Below are 19,168 nucleotides of genomic sequence, written 5' to 3'. Positions count from 1 at the left end.
TAACTCCAGTCTGAACCTAGCAATATGAGGCTGACAAATAGTGCCCTACTTGCCTTTTTCTATAAAACACCCAGATCAACAGGATTATCTAGGTGAATCTATTTTACATTTGAGGAAAACTAACATCCGTTGGCATGTCTAGAGAGTGAAACATCAAGACCAGACCTTGACTCCTGGCTCCTAATTCAGTGTTTCTTCCACCCCATCATATCGGTGGAAACAGTCTGAAACTAAGATTAGGGAAAGAAGTTGGCAACAAAACACATCCAGATCATTCTGTAACTGAATTGGAGAGTGCGAATATAAAAGGAATTTAACAGGACATGTTGGGGAATAGCAACACATCACTTTGTTTGCCTTTGAGGTAGCAGGTAATGCCAGCAGCCAAAGCTACAAAGGAGAAGCAAGAAAACAGTAAGAAGCAACAAAGTATATGAAATGGGATTTTAGAGTCAGAGATGCTTGGATTTGAATCCTAGCTCCCATATCCACTAGTTTTTTGTTTTGTTTTGTTTTGAGACAGCCAGTTTTGTTTTGTTTTGTGCCCAGGCAGAAAAATATTCTTACGAAAGTGAATTAAGGATGTCATAAAGGTTCTCTAGAGGTGGTATTTATCAGAATGTGCCGTGCCTAGCTCATAGTAGGTGCACAATAAATTCAGTTGATTCCTCCTTTTCTCCCTTTCCCCAAGTAAAGTGGTATTAAATTTTCCAAGGCAAAATAATTACTTAAAAGAAGATCCAGGCTAGACGCGGTAGCTCATGCCTGTAATCCCAGCACTTTGGGAGGTCCAGGCAGACAGATCACTTGAGGTCAGGAGTTCAAGACCAGCCTGGCCAACATGGTAAAACTCTGTCTCTATTAAAAATATAGAAATTAGCTGGGTGTGGTGGCATGTGCCTCTAATCCCAGATACTCAGAAGGCTGAGGCAGAAGAATCACTTGAACCCAGGAGGCAGAGGTTGCAGTGAGCTGAGATCACGCCACTGCACTCCAGCCTGGGTGACAGAGCAAGACTCCATCTCAAAAAAAAAAAAAAAAGAAATCCTACTTTACCACTCTTCGTGGCCCAGGGCTAAAGCAGTGGCATGCTTTGCTTTCATAACTCTTCAACTTCTGCTACAAAACCTAACATCTTCCTGGAGGATGTTAATGTGTTTCCCTCTTTAACAGCAGCGGGAGGTGATGTGGCAATTGTGTGCCATCAAAATTACAGAAGCTATACAGTATGTGGTGGAGTTTGCCAAACGCATTGATGGATTTATGGAACTGTGTCAAAATGATCAAATTGTGCTTCTAAAAGCAGGTATGTGCTTTGCAAGTGAATTTTGAGATCTCTTCCTAACCTGCTTTCATCCGCTTATTAAAGAAATACTTGGTAAGGAAGGTGTCGGGAACAGTTTTTCTCCAATGATAATAGCTCAGGTTTTTCTTAGCAGAAATGGAGTTCTTCTGAAAGGTTTTGAGATATATTCAGGAAACATTCCCCCCCACTTCACTTCTCTTCTGGATGAAAAGATTAATTTGAAGGTCACCTGCATTCCCAAATTTTCCCATCACCTGTGTTTTGTTTCTACACTCCAAGTCCTCCGAGTTTATGATGTTAGGAAGAAGGAAGTAGAACTCAGAAAGATATACTTGTTTTTGATTCTTGGTTTAGTACATGTGAATAAATGTTTTCCTAGCAACTCTGAGACTCTGCATTGCGAGGTAGAAGAGTGCTAAGGAAGTAATTTATAAATCAACCCTCACTTCAGTTAAACAGGCCTTAGCTTCAGCACAACAGTCTTTACATAGAAAACTCTGTCTTTCTGGATAGACAGCTGGATGTGACTGAGAACCCGCTAGCTAAACTGCACACGACACCCACCATGCTGTCTCAGAAGGAGTCTCTACATGAGCACCTTAGAAACAAACTCACTAACATCAGATGACCCAAATGACCTGAACCATTTCTGCCTCTGCTTAGGTTCTCTAGAGGTGGTGTTTATCAGAATGTGCCGTGCCTTTGACTCTCAGAACAACACCGTGTACTTTGATGGGAAGTATGCCAGCCCCGACATCTTCAAATCCTTAGGTAAGGGGTATCAAGGTGCCTTTTCTTCAAATCGGGGCTATAGGAAAAGATGCGGGTTGAGTGAAAGCTCTGCTTGGACAAAATGAAAACTGGTTATTCAGAAACAAAAATTAAGGGATTTTATACCTATTTTACTTTCTAATTAGTCACTGTAGAAAAGTCATATAGCTCGGCCAGGCACGGTGGCTCACGCCTGTAATCCCAGCACTTTGGGAGGCTGAGGCAGGCAGATCATGAGGTCAGGAGATCGAGACCACGTTGAAACCCCATCTCTACTAAAAATACAAAAAATTAGCCAGGTGTGGTGGCGGGCGCCTGTAGTCCCAGCTACTCAGGAGACTGAGGCAGGAGAATGGTGTGAACCCAGGAGGTGGAGCTTGCAGTGAGCCGAGATTGCGCCACTGTACTCCAGTCTGGGGGACACAAAAAAACCCCCGTCTCAAAAAAAAAAAAAAAAAAAAATTCATATAGGACAAAAGTTTTTTGTCTACATTACATGTAAAGATCTAGAGTTTCATTTTATCTAGTTGGTAATCAAAGGGATTTATATTATGTGTCCTTTCAGTTCCCTTCTAAATTTTTTTTTTTTTTTTTTTTCTTGAGACGGAGTCTTGCTCTGTCGCCCAGGCTGGAGTGTAGTGGCTGGATCTCAGCTCACCACAAGCTCCGCCTCCCAGGTTCACGCCATTCTCCTGCCTCAGCCTCCTGAGTAGCTGGGACTACAGGTGCCCGCCACCTTGCCCAGCTAGTTTTGTTTTTTTTTTTTTGTATTTTTTAGTAGAGATGGGGTTTCACTGTGTTAGCCAGGATGGTCTCGATCTCCTGACCTCGTGATCTGCCCGTCTCGGCCTCCCAAAGTGCTGGGATTACAGGCTTGAGCCACCACGCCCGGCCCCCTTCCAGATTTTAAGAAACCAGATTTGCTGGTGATACATTATTCAGATAACCTTTAGGATGTGAGTTGATACATAAGATTAAACAAAGGACAGAAGCTTTGCCCTTCCATCCCCCTCAAACAGTAACCATCAATGAGACTGACATGCAGATATCAAAGAAAGAAAAGTTATAGCTAAGTGAAACCATGACATATAATTTATAAATAAATAATTTGGGGCCAGGCGTGGTGACTCACGCCTATAATCCCAGCACTTTGGAAGGCCGAGGCAGGCAGATCACCTGAGGTTAGGAGTTTGAGACCAGCCTGGCCAACATGGCAAAGCCCTATCTCTACTAAAAATACAAAAATTAGCTGGGCATGGTGGTGCGCGCCTGCAGTCCCAGCTACTCAGGAGGCTGAGGCAAGAGAATCACTTGAAACCAGGAGGTGGAGGTTTAAGTGAGCCGAGATCGTGCCACTGCACCCCAGCCTGGGTGACAAAGTGAGACTCTGTCTCAAAATAATTAATAATAATAAATTTTGGATTTCTATAATTTAAATAAAATGAATATAGTTATTAAGAAGAATGGATAAGTATCTAAAATGAGTGATTTTTTTAAAAAGTTACATGACAGAAGATATATATAATGAACTGTCATGTAGCACATTGTCATTTAAATATATACATTTGTATGTAAAATATGCAAATCTGAAGGAATAGACACCAGACTTAACCAGTCTTTTGGAAAATGGATTATTATTTTAGGGGACTTTCACATTCTGTGTTTTCAGGTTGGTAAATAGTTATAGTAGTTTTACTATCATAATGTGTCATTTGTTAACATTTTTAAGAATGTTTCAGATGAAATAGAGTTGAAAACAAAAACGAGTTAATTTAACATATCAGTTAGAATGTGACTACTAGACTCTATAGGTTAAAAGTGTAGGCTCTGAAATCAGGCAGCCTAGCTTTGCTTCTTAGGTTGTACTTTCTACCTGTATGACCATAGGTGCATTACTTTCCAAGTCTCAGTTTCCTCACCTCTAAAATTGGGATAATAATCCCTCCTTCATAGAACTGTCGTAAAATAAGAAGAAACCCAAAGAAATATCTTAGAGCAATACTTGCCATAGTAATCACACAACAAAAGTTCAGTCTCATTATTTTGAATGAGGATGATGGTGGTAACGGTGATGTGATGGAAGTGGTGGCAGTGGTGGTGATATGATGGAAGGTAGTGGTGATGGCTAAACAGATTTTTCTTTTAAGATTTTAAACTATTAAACTGTAGAAATGCTACTACTATTCCTTCTGCTCTTCAACTACTAGATCTCTCTTCATCTTCCCCATGTTTTTCTCCTAAGACCTCCTATAGGTCTTAGGAGAACCTTAGGAAAACCTAAGACCTAGGTTTTTCTCCTAAGACAATAACCAAACTTCTAAACTGTCTTTATTTTCATTCTGGCAGGTTGTGAAGACTTTATTAGCTTTGTGTTTGAATTTGGAAAGAGTTTATGTTCTATGCACCTGACTGAAGATGAAATTGCATTATTTTCTGCGTTTGTACTGATGTCAGCAGGTAAGATAACCAAATAAAAATAAAAATGGTTTTAGAATTGTCTAAGATAAAGAATTTTTACAAGGTCCATACGTTTAATAGCTGTAAAATATTTGGGAGCTACTAAGAGAGGTCTCCACCCTTATTAAATTGGATTTTAAGTCTTCAAATAACACCCTCTCTTCTCCACCCCCCAACACAAATATATATTCTTTTAAGAAAACCTCATGCCTTTCAGATAAAATGTAAAGAAATGAGAATTGAATAAAATCCAGTCCAGAATTAACCTCCTGATACCAAGAGAAATGCTGTAGTTGAATAGGGTTGCCTTTCTTAACACCAGTCTCCAGGATAACGTGACTTTTTTTTTTTTTTTTTTTTTAAGACGGAGTCTCGCTTTGTCGCCCAGGCTGGAGTGCAGTGGCCGGATCTCAGCTCACTGCAAGCTCCGCCTCCTGGGTTTACGCCATTCTCCTGCCTCAGCCTCCCGAGTAGCTGGGACTATAGGCACCCGCCACCTCGACCGGCTAGTTTTTTGTATTTTTTTAGTAGAGACGGGGTTTCACTGGGTTAGCCAGGATGGTCTCGATCTCCTGACCTCGTGATCCGCCCATCTCGGCCTCCCAAAGTGCTGGGATTACAGGCTTGAGCCACCGCGCCCGGCCAATAACGTGATTTTTAAGACATCCTATTTTTCGTTAAAATCCATTTAGATGTCATCCACTAGATTATCTGAATTTAATCTGTGTTTTCAACCAGTACTGCATGTTTGGAGATCATCTCTTTGCTAAGTTACTACCTTCTATTTGGAAAACTTACACATAAAAACTGTATCCTAAATTAACCACCCTTAAGTCACTTGGAATTCTTTTTTTTTTTTTTTGAGACGGAGTCTCGCTCTGTCACCCAGGCTGGAGTGCAGTGGCGCGATCTCCACTCACTGGAAGCTCCGCCTCCCGGGTTCATGCCATTCTCATGTTTCAGCCTCCCGTGTAGCTGGGACTACAGGCGCCCGCCACCATGCCAGGCTAATTTTTGTATTTTTAGTAGAGATGGGGTTTCACCGTGTTAGCCAGGATGGTCTCGATCTCCTGATCTCGTGATCCACCCGTTTCAGCCTCCCAAAGTGCTGGGATTACAGGCGAGAGCCACCATGCCCGGCCTGTCACTTGAAATTCTATTGACAATTTTAGTTGACAAAGATTACTAGAAAACTTTTGTATTTTTCAGAAAAGCTAGCAGAATTGATAATGAATATTTCATTCCGAAGTATAATTATTAGAACGTCCCGAGGGGCCATGATGGTTTCATTTGCATTCATATGAGTATGGCCTCATATTTAATTGTTTATCCTTTGGAAGGGAAGGATCCTTCCTTTATGTATTGGTAAAATGGAAAGGTTTAACACCCTGTTTTGTAACTTCCTTAGATCACTTTTCATTCCATTAGGAGAAATTTTGAAAGAGGAGTGAAACTGACCTCTGAGTCTCTAAATATTCATTGTGATATAATTATCTGTATCAAAAGCATTCGGAGAAGGGGGATCTTGACACCATGTCGGAGGAATGCTAAAGAATATCATTTTTTTATATTTAGATCGCTCATGGCTGCAAGAAAAGGTAAAAATTGAAAAACTGCAACAGAAAATTCAGCTAGCTCTTCAACACGTCCTACAGAAGAATCACCGAGAAGATGGAATACTAACAAAGGTGAGTGCCAAAGGCTTCTGGTTGGCATGGCCTGAACTATCCCTTGGCACAAATCATGCTGCCAGTATGGTCATGTAAGTCATACGACCAATTCCCAAAAGTATCAGAAAGCAACAGGCTACCAAAAAGAAATAAATTTCCATTTCAGTAAAATTCTGTTGAGCCAAAACTCATTATTCAGTCTAAATTATACTTCTTATCATTGATTACAAAGTGTCCTGCAACAATAAGGCAATATAGGAAAAAAAGTTACATTCTAGAAATTCTCTTCCATCAAAGTTGGACATAAAGCAGAGTTAATATTCTGCACTGACATAAATTAGAAAAGTAATCTTTGAATTTATTTATTTTTTAGAGATAGGGTCTCACTCTGTCTCCCAGGCAGGAGTGAAGTGGCCCAATCATAGCTCTATGCAACCTTGAACTTCTGGGCTCAAAAGATCCTCCTGTCTCAGTCTCCTGACTAGTTGAGACTACAGGCGTATGTGCTACCACACTTGGCTAATTTATTTATTATTTTTTGTAGAGATGGGTATCTCACTATGTTGCCCAGGCTGGTCTCGAACTCCTGGCCTCAAGCAGTCTTCCCTCCTCCACCTCCCATAGAGCTGAGATTATAGGAGTGAACCACTGTGCCCAGCCTATAATCTTTGAATTTAGAAAGAAGTTATAAAGGACTAAAAGACTTAATCAGAATGACCATATATACTAATATTAGTTCCACTTCCATTAAATTCATTAGTCATCAACAGTAAATGACTGCTGCATTTTTGTCAATTTCCCATCACTACTCTGTATTCAAAGCATAAGGTTGCATTTTTACCTATCATTATCTTTCACAATAAAAATATGATTGTAATGCCATTTTTTTAAATGTGCTAATATCCGTCAGTGCCACTGCTAGTAGTATGTATTTGGTCTTAGAAAAATCAGCCCTGTTCTTTCTTATTTTATGTATTTTATTGTGTGAGATGATGTGAGAGGTTTTTGGTTTTGTTTTCTTGTTTATTTGTTTGCTTGTTTTTTTTTTTTTTTCTCCTTTATAGTTATGTTAGATCAGAAAGGGATAACTGGGGGTTAATTGCTGTTTTTGCTTTTGATTTCGCACCTGTTAGGTCAGAAAAGGGTAACTGGGGATTAATTGCTGTTTTGCTTTTGATTTTGCACCTGTTAAATGAGGACATGGGGCAGGAATGAGAAGTGGAAGGGAAGAGCCCTGTCAGGAGCTTCACTCTCTTCTCCATCTTTTTGCCCAAATGCAACGGTACCATTATGATCTCTGATTATAAACAGCACTTAACATGTAGACAAGATCTGGTGAAAACATTTCCTAGAGAAGGTTATTCTGGGTTAAAATAATAAGCAGTTTGCCTTTGTGAGGTGCTGTGGAATCTGAAAGTAATTTTGCAAATTGTGTCATTACCCTCAGCTGGTAAATGGTCAATGCTGGGACCTCCATCCAGGTCTTCTGACTCGATTATTTTGCTCAGACCCAGCATTGCTTTATTACAGGCAAAACTTCTTATCGAAAAGGAACTTGTAGTTATCGGAGTTGACTAGTGCCGGTTCTGCATAAAATGTGTAGAGTATGCCATCATCTCTGGTTGCAGTGCCCTCACTACCCACCCACTACTGCCCTTCACCCGCTTCTCTATCACCAGACATCTTCTTTTTGCACAGTGGTAGAGGGCAGGGTTCCAGGAAGTAGAGAGAAGGCATCTTGGAGTAGAAGGAGAAGTCAAGAGCCTTGGGTTCTGTATTAGTCTGCCGCTGACAAGCTGTGCCAACTTTTGCTTATGAACATCTTTTCTAGTTATTAAATTATTCATCTCGAAAATCATATTTAATGTATACTTGGCATTCTATGACATGACTATATCATCATTTATTTATTTATTTATTTATTTTAAGAGACAGAGTCTCACTCTGTCACCCAAGCTGGAGTGCAGTGGCGCGATCTTGGCTCACTGAAACTTCTACCTCCCGGGTTCTAGCAATTCTCCTGCCTCAGCCTCCTGAGTAGCTGGGATTACAGGCGCACACTGCCATGCCTGGCTAATTTTTTTTTCAGTAGAGACAGAGTTTTGCCGTGTTGCCCAGGCTAGTCTCTAACTCCTGAGCTCAGGCAATCCACCTGCCTCAGCCTCCAAAAATGCTAGAATTACAGGCGTGAGCCACCGCGCCCAGCCATCATTTATTTTTACCAATCCTCTGCTACAAGATGTTTAAGTTGCTTTAAGGGTGTTTCACCATTATAAACAATGTCATAAAGATCATTCAGATTCCCTGATCTCTGATGCTCATACCTGTTCTTGCCTGACAGTGTGTCCTTTCTTCCACTTACAGTTAATATGCAAGGTGTCTACATTAAGAGCCTTATGTGGACGACATACAGAAAAGCTAATGGCATTTAAAGCAATATACCCAGACATTGTGCGACTTCATTTTCCTCCATTATACAAGGAGTTGTTCACTTCAGAATTTGAGCCAGCAATGCAAATTGATGGGTAAATGTTATCACCTAAGCACTTCTAGAATGTCTGAAGTACAAACATGAAAAACAAACAAAAAAATTAACCGAGACACTTTATATGGCCCTGCACAGACCTGGAGCGCCACACACTGCACATCTTTTGGTGATCGGGGTCAGGCAAAGGAGGGGAAACAATGAAAACAAATAAAAGTTGAACTTGTTTTTCTCATGCATATGATTTCCATTATGCCTACAGATATGGACCCTTTTTCTGTCTTGACTTCTTGATCGTTGACCTCTGTTTACAACAGAAGGAGGGTACTAAAGTTGGAGGATTTCCTTTTCTTGTAGCTCACTGCCCACAGACTTTCTACAGAGTCAGCAATCTGTCAGTAACAACAGAGAGTCCAGCAATAATCGGTGACTGGTGTGCATAGCGGAGGTTGCGGCATTACTTTGCACAACTGGCTCTTTGTTTCATGAAGGAAGTTTTTATTTTTTCACCGATTATTGCCCGTCCGCAGGATGGCATGAAAAGGGTCCATAGCAGTAGCAACAATAGCATTATAATATATTACAGGGTAAATGGGCATGAAGACTATATATAGCTAAAAGAGATATTGTTTATATATTGTTTTAAGTAATATAAAATGTAGTTACTGGTGTAGCTTTTCCTGTTGAATTGATAAGGCACTTTCATTTTGCACCTTTTTCTTTAAATTAAATGCTAGCGTGTTCACTGTCGTGTCGCATGTGCACCAGAAACACAAGTTTAACTGAGAAGGCTTGGAAGGTACGTCGGGAGGTATTTATGCTGCTGTTTACAAAATTACTTTTAAAAGACTGGCTGGTCATATCTAGAAATCACCACGTTGGATTTTTTTTTTTTAAACATGTGAATTTGGAATGAGAAACGGAACTCTCCCTAAATTATACTTTGCTTTTTGGTAAGTTTAAGGATAGATGTGTTTATGCTTCATACAAAGTTGAATGATTGATTGGCGCGGTGGACGTATACCATCATGCTCTTTTTTTGTTTTGTTTTGTTTTTAAAGCTTTTTAAAATGCCACCTCATGGAGGTAAGGGAGGGGAAGCTCATTTTACACAATTCAGTAGTTAAATATGGACTCGCTCTCAACTTGGAATTCTTATGCTTTGAGAACAAATCAATAACCAGAATATTTATTGGAATCTAGCTTTTATTATAAGAAGGACCCAAAGATTGTATCTTGAGCAAACGCACACTCCCCATGTGAGGACATGAAGCATTTACTCTGTGAATGTTTAAATGTTCTTGGTATAATCTAGGAACCCTGTGAGTTTATCTCAAAGTGAACTGATTCTAGATTTGTTGTCAATAGATGCTACAGGTTGCTCTTCATATTTGAAAAACGATGGATAGGAGGGTGAGGGAAGCATAGAACGTTGAACCAGTTTCTCTTATTTAAATATTAAATACTTTAAGCCTTTAAAGTGAAGTTGATGCTAGCTGCAAACATTTACTCTTGTATTTATCTTCACTAGGAAACTGTGGACTGTAATTTATTTTATTAAATATTTAGAAGATTATTTGGCTTGTGTGTTCAGGTGAGAAATACTGAGTTGTTTTTGTTTAATTTCATGGTTTTTTTTTTTTTTTTTTTTTTTTTTTAATAATCCCTAGTAGGGGAAGGGGAAAGGAACAGCCTGATAAACAGGTGTGCATATTTTAAAAACAAGTGACCTTTTGGGAATGTAGGCATTTAGACGATGATTTTAGTCGCACTAGGGGTGGGATTCAAACTGCTGGTCAAAGACCATTTTGTACAGAAAAGGGAACATCTCCGATGGGTGTTAAGGTAGGAGTTTCCACACAGCCCTTTATGTCTGAGAAATAGTCTCCTCTGCCATTGGGGTCCCTGTGGAATCTTCTACAGGAACTGCAGCTCTTCACGTCATGCTGGGTTACCAGCATGGGCTTCCCAGAGCACTTCACTCTGTTTCTAACTCCACTGACTTTTCTGACTTGTTTCCTGAGGGACTTGGAAAAGGGGAAGGTATTATTCACACAGATGTGTGTATGAAGCCTAAATAACATCCAACTTTTTTTTCAAAAACATAGTAAGAGTTTAACCATAAATAGAAGATAAGAGTAATATTCCTTTAAATTTCTTACAGGCATGTAAAATTTTATGTGTTTATAGAGAGATGCTAACTGTCAGCATATAGTATTTATATTGGGGCAAGAAGGGTTAAATCAAATCTTTAATTTAAGTAAGCATAGTTCCTTTAAAGATCAATAGTATTTATACTCTGAAAAGAGTACCAAGCTTAGTTCAGTTATTTATTCATCCATTTTTTTTTCTATTATTTCTCCTTTGAGGGGAAATGGTGTTTTGTTTTTGTTTGAGTTTTGTTTTTTTGGTTTTTTGGTTTTGGTTTTGTTTTGTTGTCATTCAGATTCACTAAATTTGGGGATGGTTTTATTAAAGTATATTAACTTCTTTTTAACCAAAGCTTTCTGAATATGACCAGCCTCAGGTGCTAGCGCATTAAAGAGCAACTAAACCTAATTCCAGTGTCCATTTGTGAAATAATAAAAGCTAATTAAATTTCTCTAAGGGTGAGAGAGAACATAATGTTGAACTTAAAAGAAATTCCTTTTCCCAGAAAGGATTCTGCATGTAGCTACAAACAAACAAACTCATGCTCTAACCTCAGTAATAGTCATGCCATGGTGACATTGCTTTTATGGTAAACCAAGATAGGTAATATGATGCTTCTTCCCAGGTGTTTCTGAAAGGAAAGCAGGGGTGGAGCTTAAGAGCCAAGTCCACTGATTGACATAGTGGAATGGAATAGTAGACAGAGACATGCTCCGTGAAACAAGAAAACAACTGACTACTCTTTGGATCGAAGTTGGGATCTGATGTTAAACAATAAATTCAGTTTAAAAAAAAATATGGAGCTCAGAAAAGGATGTGAAAAACTTTGTATTTTCCTTTCTTCATTATTATAAAAACACCTATGTGACCTATAAAATACTTGGGTGATAGCAGAACAATTATCCTAAATAGTTCTTATAATTAAAGTTTACTAAATTTCAATCTCCAATATTTTAAGGATTAGAACCACATCAGTGTCAGCCCCGCTGCTATAATGCCTTTATACAATTTTTTTTACATAAGGCAAATAAGGCTTTTGTACAAAGCCTGAATACCTTCTGTTCCACTGGTGTCCAAATGGTTATTATATTGTGAAAAACCTGGCCTTGGTCACAATGCAAACAAAAGTACAGTTGAAAGTGCTTTTTGGACAGTTTGCAAATTGTGTTAAAGCTATGGATTTTTTTAAAAGTGTTCAGCATCTTAATTTGTATTAAAGCTATGGATTTTTTTTTAAAGTCTTCAGCATCCTAATTCACCCTTTCTAACTTAAGAAAAACGTGACTTAAGACACTGCTTCTAAGTTTGGTTGTTCTTTATAGTGTGGATACCCAGTTATCTGTGAGCATATGGGGGTGGGCTGAGAGTCAGGTGAGGAAGGAGTGTGTGTGTGTGTGTGTGTGTGTGTGTGATTTGCATGTGTATGATGTGTGTGCGTCGGACCGCTTCTAGGCTACTAAGTGTCAATGGAAAAGAAAATGTATTCAAAATACTTAAATCAAAACTAGAAGATGGGGAAAAAAAAAAGATTTATTCTATACAAAGCCTTGTCTGGACCACTTTAGAGAGACTTCTATTTTTTTAACCCTTCTATAAATATTTGATGGCACTTGAAATATTCCTGCAATAAAATGTGATTTGTGTAAAGAAAAAAAGATTTTGTAATGTGAAACAAAGAAAGAAAGTAATGTAATTTTCTAAAAAAAAAAATACAAACAAACAAACTTTGTATTATTTTCTTGATGGAATTTGTCTATCTGTCTTTGGAAAACTTTTTATTTCATTGAATGTGCCATAGTAGAAATGTGTGTTTTTAGTTTTAGACTAAGGAATAGCTAGCTGTTGTGTTCCGACATTCCAAAATGCAAAACCTAGTAGTATCTTTCATGAAAAGGTTTAAGTAGTATGTAAGCTTCTCTCATTGTTGCTTTTTTGCACATGTTCTTCATTCCTCTCTAGTGCAATATGTACATAGAGCACTTGCGGGTGTACCTTGATCCCTCAGGGAAAAATACATATTTGTACAGTTTTTTGGGGTTTTTTTGTTTTTTGGGTTTTTTTTGTTTGTTTGTTTTGCCTTTTGTTTTTGGCTAAGGAATGTCGATCGAATCACTTCTTATTGTTGAGGGGCAGCCAGATAATAATCCTAAAGCCACTGTTTCAAACATTGATTGTTTAAATCATATGTCCTTCCAATGCTATTATTTTAAGATAATAAAAAGTTATTTTCTGACAGTTCTTTGTGCTGATTGGTGAAAAACAAGGGTAAATAAGCACCTTATAATTGACTTACTGTGAATGACAATCCATCTTGATATCAACGATAGAAGCCCTATCATTTTGGAGTTGGGGTTAAGAGTCAGAAACAATGTGCTCAGGGATCTCCTAAAACTCTTAAAACAGGGTGGCCAGTACTACTGGGACAAATTGTGTTTTTTATTATTAATAATAATGATAATAATACTATCCCTCCAAGGCACAAGTGAACTATATAGAACTGCGTGTGTGTAAACTCTTTACTCTCGTCTCATTTTGTTGAGTTCAGAACTTGATGTGCTCTTCAGTCTTGTGTTTCAAAACACTGAATAACTTCCAAAGCAAAGTTATGCCAGTGTGTTCAAAAGATAAATAGATAATGTACCAGCAAAGAGCATCATTCAAAGTATAGTCCTTGCATATTCCAGTTACCATTTCTCTAATAATTAAAATATTCATGATAAATATATATATAGCATCATATGTTAAAATCTATTTCAAATTCTACATATTAAGGATGAAAATTTTTAAAACCAGTAATAAGAGGAGAGACCTGCCTATCAGTATAGTGATATAGGTAAAAGATAAACTACAAAATACCAGCAATTAACTATTGTTTTCATGTGTTCTCCTCTAGAAGCAAACCAAAAATTCCTTCATGGAAAACAATTCTTACTTCTACATGTGTAGTTTATATCTGATGCATTACAAGAGCTAATGTTTAAAGACAAAACAAAACCTGCCTGTATGACAGCAGCACCTCGAGCCAACATTTAGTGTTACATGTTATATTTTTTTATCATATTCCACATATTACTTTCCATAAAGTCAAAGAAGTTCAATGTAATTGTTGGCTCTGATTCTTCCATCTTGGGATACACATTCACAAGAAGATTTATATATTTTCTTACTATGACAGAGGAACGTAATCTGGGAAAACTTCCCATGTCTATAAGATGAAAAGGATACCTTTACCATGTTGTTTTTGATAATAAAGAATATGGAAACCGGTAGAAATCTCTCCTCTCTGTGTGTATTTGTATATGTGTGTATACACACACACGTTATTGATATTTTTACATAACATGTGATTGCCTCTTCTTATAAAGTTATGATATAGAACCCCATGAGAACAACTTCATATTATAGATCAAGTAATGTGCCCAGAAATGCAATTGCAACAGTAAATCTTGATCTACTGGTAATAGTCTATGATACAGGTCTTCTATTCTGTACCTAAATATAATATTAGTAAAGAGGTTCAATCAGATTTTATTATAGAGACCTTCCTCTTGCTATTTATTTTTAAGAGATGAGAAGACTGACTAACAATGTCTCCACAGTGCAATTGGTTTCACTTCTGGATCTGTGTGTCTGTCTGTATAGGTGAGATCAGTGTTGTCAGGCTCTCAGAATAATTTTTAAAAGAATCCAGAAGCCTGACTTCATACCAAGTAGCCATCCTAGATGGGCAGGGGGGATCTCCATGTTCAACCAAACCCTCAGAACTTAGAGCAATAAATACATTCAGTCATTTATGTATAAATGAATGACAGAATATTCAATCCAAATAGAAACAACCTTTTTTCAGTGATGCAACATAACATGGAGTCTTATATTGAGAAAGTGAATATGAATATTTTAAATAGATGCCTAGAAAATCTGTGTTTGCTGTTTACATTTAGTGTACTTTGCCACATTAGCAGTACCACACTTCTTTTTCTTTCCTTCTAAGAACTAATGAGAGATAACTTGCTATTAGCTTTGACATGCTGCACATGCCATTATGTTGTTCTCTAAGAACAACGAAATTCTCTCCAGTGTTCATGTGTGATTCCTTTTTCATCATTATTACTTTAATGTGGATGAATACTATTTCTAGGAACTTGTCACTGAACAGATTGCATATGTAAATGCAGATAATTCTTCAGCAATATAGTGAAAATGATTTCACAAAAAAAAAAAAAAAAAATCCATATGTACTGTATACATCTTCCTGAATCCAAAATTCTCTTGTTATCCACACAGTCTGAAATCTCATATTAAACAGTGGTAAATTTTTAAACATTAGGACATTAGCTGGCTGCTTCTATAAATGTACCTGTACTGTCTGCCTGCTCCTTTTGTGGAGATGTGTTTTTGTATTGGATGTTTGGGCCAATGGGAGGCTTCAAGCTACAACATATTTTCCCAGTTTAAATAATATTTAACATATGACAAACCCCAGACAAGGCTTTTAATATGTATAAAGAACTGCAGTGTTAGGTGGTTTATTTGCAAACCGTTTTCAATGTTGTCCATTTTTATGGCACCTTTAACAATATTCTTGTTTCCAAAGTACAAAAAAAATAGGTTAAATAATCTAGCCATAACTGAATGTCAAGCAATAAAACAAATGACTTTTGTGCATAGACTTAAAAAATACAAATTTTAGACATCTGCATGTAAATGCAATCTCTTGTTTACTGCTTTCTTCAACTTGAGCAATCGATTCCTTATTTACTATTAACTTAAGAACTTGTAATGGCCTGTAAACATTTTCTCTCTTACTCTTCTTTCAAATTTACCTGTCCCTGCTTTTGAGTCATAATATTTAATGTTGTTCTGCACATCTCTATACAGTTAACTTTTTGGCTTTCATTCTGTATAGATAAGAAAATGTTATATTATAAACAGCCTACTCAGTGCAAATATTTATCTGTTTATCAAATCCACAATATGCTGTATAATACCAGTTTTACTATATAATCTATTTTAGACATAGCTGTTTAGAACTAGAGTGTGCTATTTTTGTGTTTTTCTGATGTGTGGTGCTAGACAAGTTACTTTTGTGAACAACAAAAAATATCCCTTTTATTCCTAGACAATACCACCTTTGGGTCTTGTTAATTTCACTGAGTATAACTATATATTTGTATATATATACATATATATATATATATCTACCTATGCCCAACTGGCAGCTGTATCAGAGTGCTGGATTTGGGACATGCTTTTCTCTTTAAATACATAATATCGTTATATAAATTATTCTAGAGTGTATTTAATTAGGATAAAATTACTTCCTTAGTATGGATATTTGACATCTATAGGGTGAATTTGTTTATAAATATGGCTATATGGAAACTTATTAGGATTTACTTTATGTTTGCTACTTGGCTTTATAGCATATCTCCTAAGCTGAAAAATAATTTGCCAGGCCTTCAAGATCCTAAAGAAACTTGTTTAATGGAGTAATATACTTTTTTTTCTTATTAAGGAATTATATTATGGGCACCTAACAGAGTTGTATTCTTAGCTCCTATTATAGATAATAGGCATTTATATAAAATATCCTAGATGGCTTGATGGCAGAATAAACCTTTCCCCTCCTACCTGAGTCATGAGAAGGATGGAGACGTCCTCTGCCAGAACATGGGCCATAAAGCAAATTCGACACAGGATGTTCTGTTTCAATATAACCTCAACCAGTTCCATGAACTGAGTGAAGGACCTTCATTTTTAAAGTTATTTAATAATGAGCTTAATTAAGCCTTTCTACGCATTCTCCCAAGATCTATTGGCATTATTAAAAAGCAAAGTTTATCAAATATCTAACTAAGGATGTAGTTAACCTTATTAAATATTGATTAGAATTGTTCTGTAATATTACTGAATTTGTAAGATCTTTAGCAAAGATTTTTGAGCAATTTATAAATGTAGAGCAAATGTTTCTGTTTACTGCACTTTTTGTAATTGAAGGTGATAAATTCTCAAGCCATGATTATTGGCTTCCATGCACTGCATATTTACCCACAATTCTAGACATTTTCCATTTTTGTGGAAGAGTTGCTGTTACCTTAACTATAAATGCAATTGTGTGGTTAATGAGAGCTAATGCTAGTAGTTAACCTTTTAAAGTGGATTGGCTACAGTTGAGGGAGAAATCTCTTTTAATATAAATCACATCATTCCTTAACTGCCTCGCTTGGAAAGAGATTGAAACCTTCTTTTTTTAAAGCACCATTTAGCATCCTAAGCTTCCTGAGGGTAGAGATTGTATGTATCTCTTTGCGTCTGCACAATGGCTAGCACAGGTCAGCATTTGACAATTGTTAAATGATAACAAGTGTGCCCCAATTAAAACTTTTTTCCTGGGTTGTTTTGTGAAATTTATAAAGTAAGCCAAGCCTTATGGTTAACATTCTCTTCTACAACCAAGTATTAAAGCCACATTTAAAAAGACCACATGAAATGCTGATTCTAACTGTGTGTAGGTCTTGAGGATGAAGCACACAAATTTCACAAACCTCTGTGTGAGTAAACAAACTCAGCCTTCTGTAAATATACATGCAAGTTTGGAAACAGTAATACTGTACCTATGAATATATGGTCTGTTTTGTGTACAGTATGTAAAAACTCCTTTTCTGCCACACTAAAAATGCAAGCCATTTATGGGAATCCTAAAACTAGTACCGAACTAAAACTTTGCTAATGATCTTTATTAGAGGATCATCCAACTTTCCACTTACCTTGGGTTTTCTTTTCAATTCACTCTTACAGTAGTCTGCTTATTTCCAGCTGTTTATTTTATTGAGTCCTGAATTTAAAAAAAAAAAAAATATTTTGATTCATTTTGTAAATACAAGCTGTACAAAAAAGAGAGATTTAATGTTGTCTTTTAAATACTCCAATTTTCATTCTAATATGAATGTTGTTATATTGTACTTAGAAACTGTACCTTTAATATTACATTACCTTTATTAAAAGTGCATTGAACACATCAATTTTAGATGTGCTTTATGTACTGTTATCCTATAATAAAACTTCAGCTTCTAATGGAACATTTGCCTTTTCTTCTTTTTTCTTGGTTATTGAATTGGACTGTACATAGTTTCCTAGCTTACATGTTGCCTCTAGTGAAGGGTCTAGGAGAGACTCTGTAAGTATGGTCCAGACTAGCAGCACGGCATCTCCTGCGACTTTGTTGGAACTGCAGAATCCCCAGACCTACTAAATCAATCTGCACTTTTATAGGATCCCAGGTGATCTGTATGCACATTACAGTGTGGGAAGCACTGGTGTATAGTACAGCACTTTTTTTTGGTTTGTTTGTGACGGAGTTTCTCTTTTGTTGCCCAGACTGGAGTGCAATGGCGTGATCTCGGCTCACTGCAACCTCCACCTCCCAGGTTCAAGCAATTCTCCTGCCTCATCCTCCCAAGTAGCTGGGATTACAGGCTTGCACCAACACACCTGGCTAATTTTGTATTTTTAGTAGAGACTGGGTTTCTCCATTTTGAGGCTGGTCTCTAACTACTGACCTCAGGTGATCCACCCACCTCGGCCTCCCAAAGTGCTGGGATTACAGGCGTGAGCCACCATTCCCGGCTTTTTTTTTTTTTTTTTAGACGGAGTCTCACTCTGTCACCAAGCTGGAGTGCAGTGGCACGATCTTGGCTCACTGTAACCTCTGCCTTCCAGGTCCAAGCGATTCTCCTGCCTCAGCCTCTCGAGTAGCTGGGACTACAGATGTGTGCCACCACACCCGGCTAAGTTTTGTATTTTTAGTAGAGACAGGGTTTCACCATGTTGGTCAGGCTGGTCTCGAACTCCTGACCTCATGATCCACCTACCTCGGCCTTCCAAAGTGCTGGGATCACAGGCGTGAGCCACTGTGCCTGGCCAGTGTAGCACTTTTTAAAAAATTATTGGCCGGGGACTTTTAAAAAAAATATTGGGTGGGCGCGGTGGCTCACACCTGTAATCCTAACACTTTGGGAGGCCAAGATGGGCAAATCACGAGGTCAGGAGTTAGAGACCAGCCTGACCAACATGGTGAAACCCTGTCTCTAGTGAAAATGCAAAATTTAGCCAGGCTAGTGGCACGCGCCTGTAGTCACAGCTGCTCGGGAGGCTGAGGCAGGAGAATCACTCGGACCTGGGAGGCAGAGGTGGCAGTGAGCCAAGATCGCACCACAGCACTCCAGCCTGGCGACAGAGCAAGACTCCACCTCAAAAAAATAAATAAATAAAAATTATTTGCTGCCATTTTGCAGGGAAAATATGTTTAAAAGGATCAGGCAACGCTTT

The 19,168-nt window shown here is 37.7% G+C and overlaps 1 protein-coding gene and 1 long non-coding RNA gene across 3 annotated transcripts in view; one reads left to right on the top strand and one right to left on the bottom strand.

Moving 5' to 3' along the window:
• Positions 1 to 17,679, bottom strand: part of LOC110743854 — a 41,936-nt gene extending 24,257 nt beyond the window's left edge. The window contains exon 1 of the long non-coding RNA XR_002523597.2: positions 17,608 to 17,679. This is a non-coding gene — a long non-coding RNA (uncharacterized LOC110743854). The remainder of the gene's footprint in view (positions 1 to 17,607) is intronic.
• The window catches only part of LOC116273116 (nuclear receptor ROR-alpha-like), a 73,678-nt gene extending 55,759 nt beyond the window's left edge, over positions 1 to 17,919 (top strand). For both annotated transcript variants that reach the window (XM_031662055.1, XM_031662054.1), the window contains 5 exons: positions 1,174 to 1,306; positions 1,970 to 2,077; positions 4,424 to 4,534; positions 6,110 to 6,222; positions 8,569 to 17,919. In XM_031662055.1, coding sequence (XP_031517915.1) covers positions 1,174 to 1,306; positions 1,970 to 2,077; positions 4,424 to 4,534; positions 6,110 to 6,222; positions 8,569 to 8,733 — 630 coding nt within the window. In that variant the 3' untranslated portion in view covers positions 8,734 to 17,919. The remainder of the gene's footprint in view (positions 1 to 1,173; positions 1,307 to 1,969; positions 2,078 to 4,423; positions 4,535 to 6,109; positions 6,223 to 8,568) is intronic.
• Positions 17,920 to 19,168: the final 1,249 nt, after the last annotated feature.

This window comes from Papio anubis, unplaced genomic scaffold (genome assembly GCF_008728515.1).
Source record: "Papio anubis isolate 15944 unplaced genomic scaffold, Panubis1.0 scaffold37, whole genome shotgun sequence".
Classification (NCBI taxonomy): domain Eukaryota; kingdom Metazoa; phylum Chordata; class Mammalia; order Primates; family Cercopithecidae; genus Papio; species Papio anubis.
Note: the sequence above shows the minus strand (reverse complement) of the source record. Positions and strands in the feature narration are given on the sequence as shown.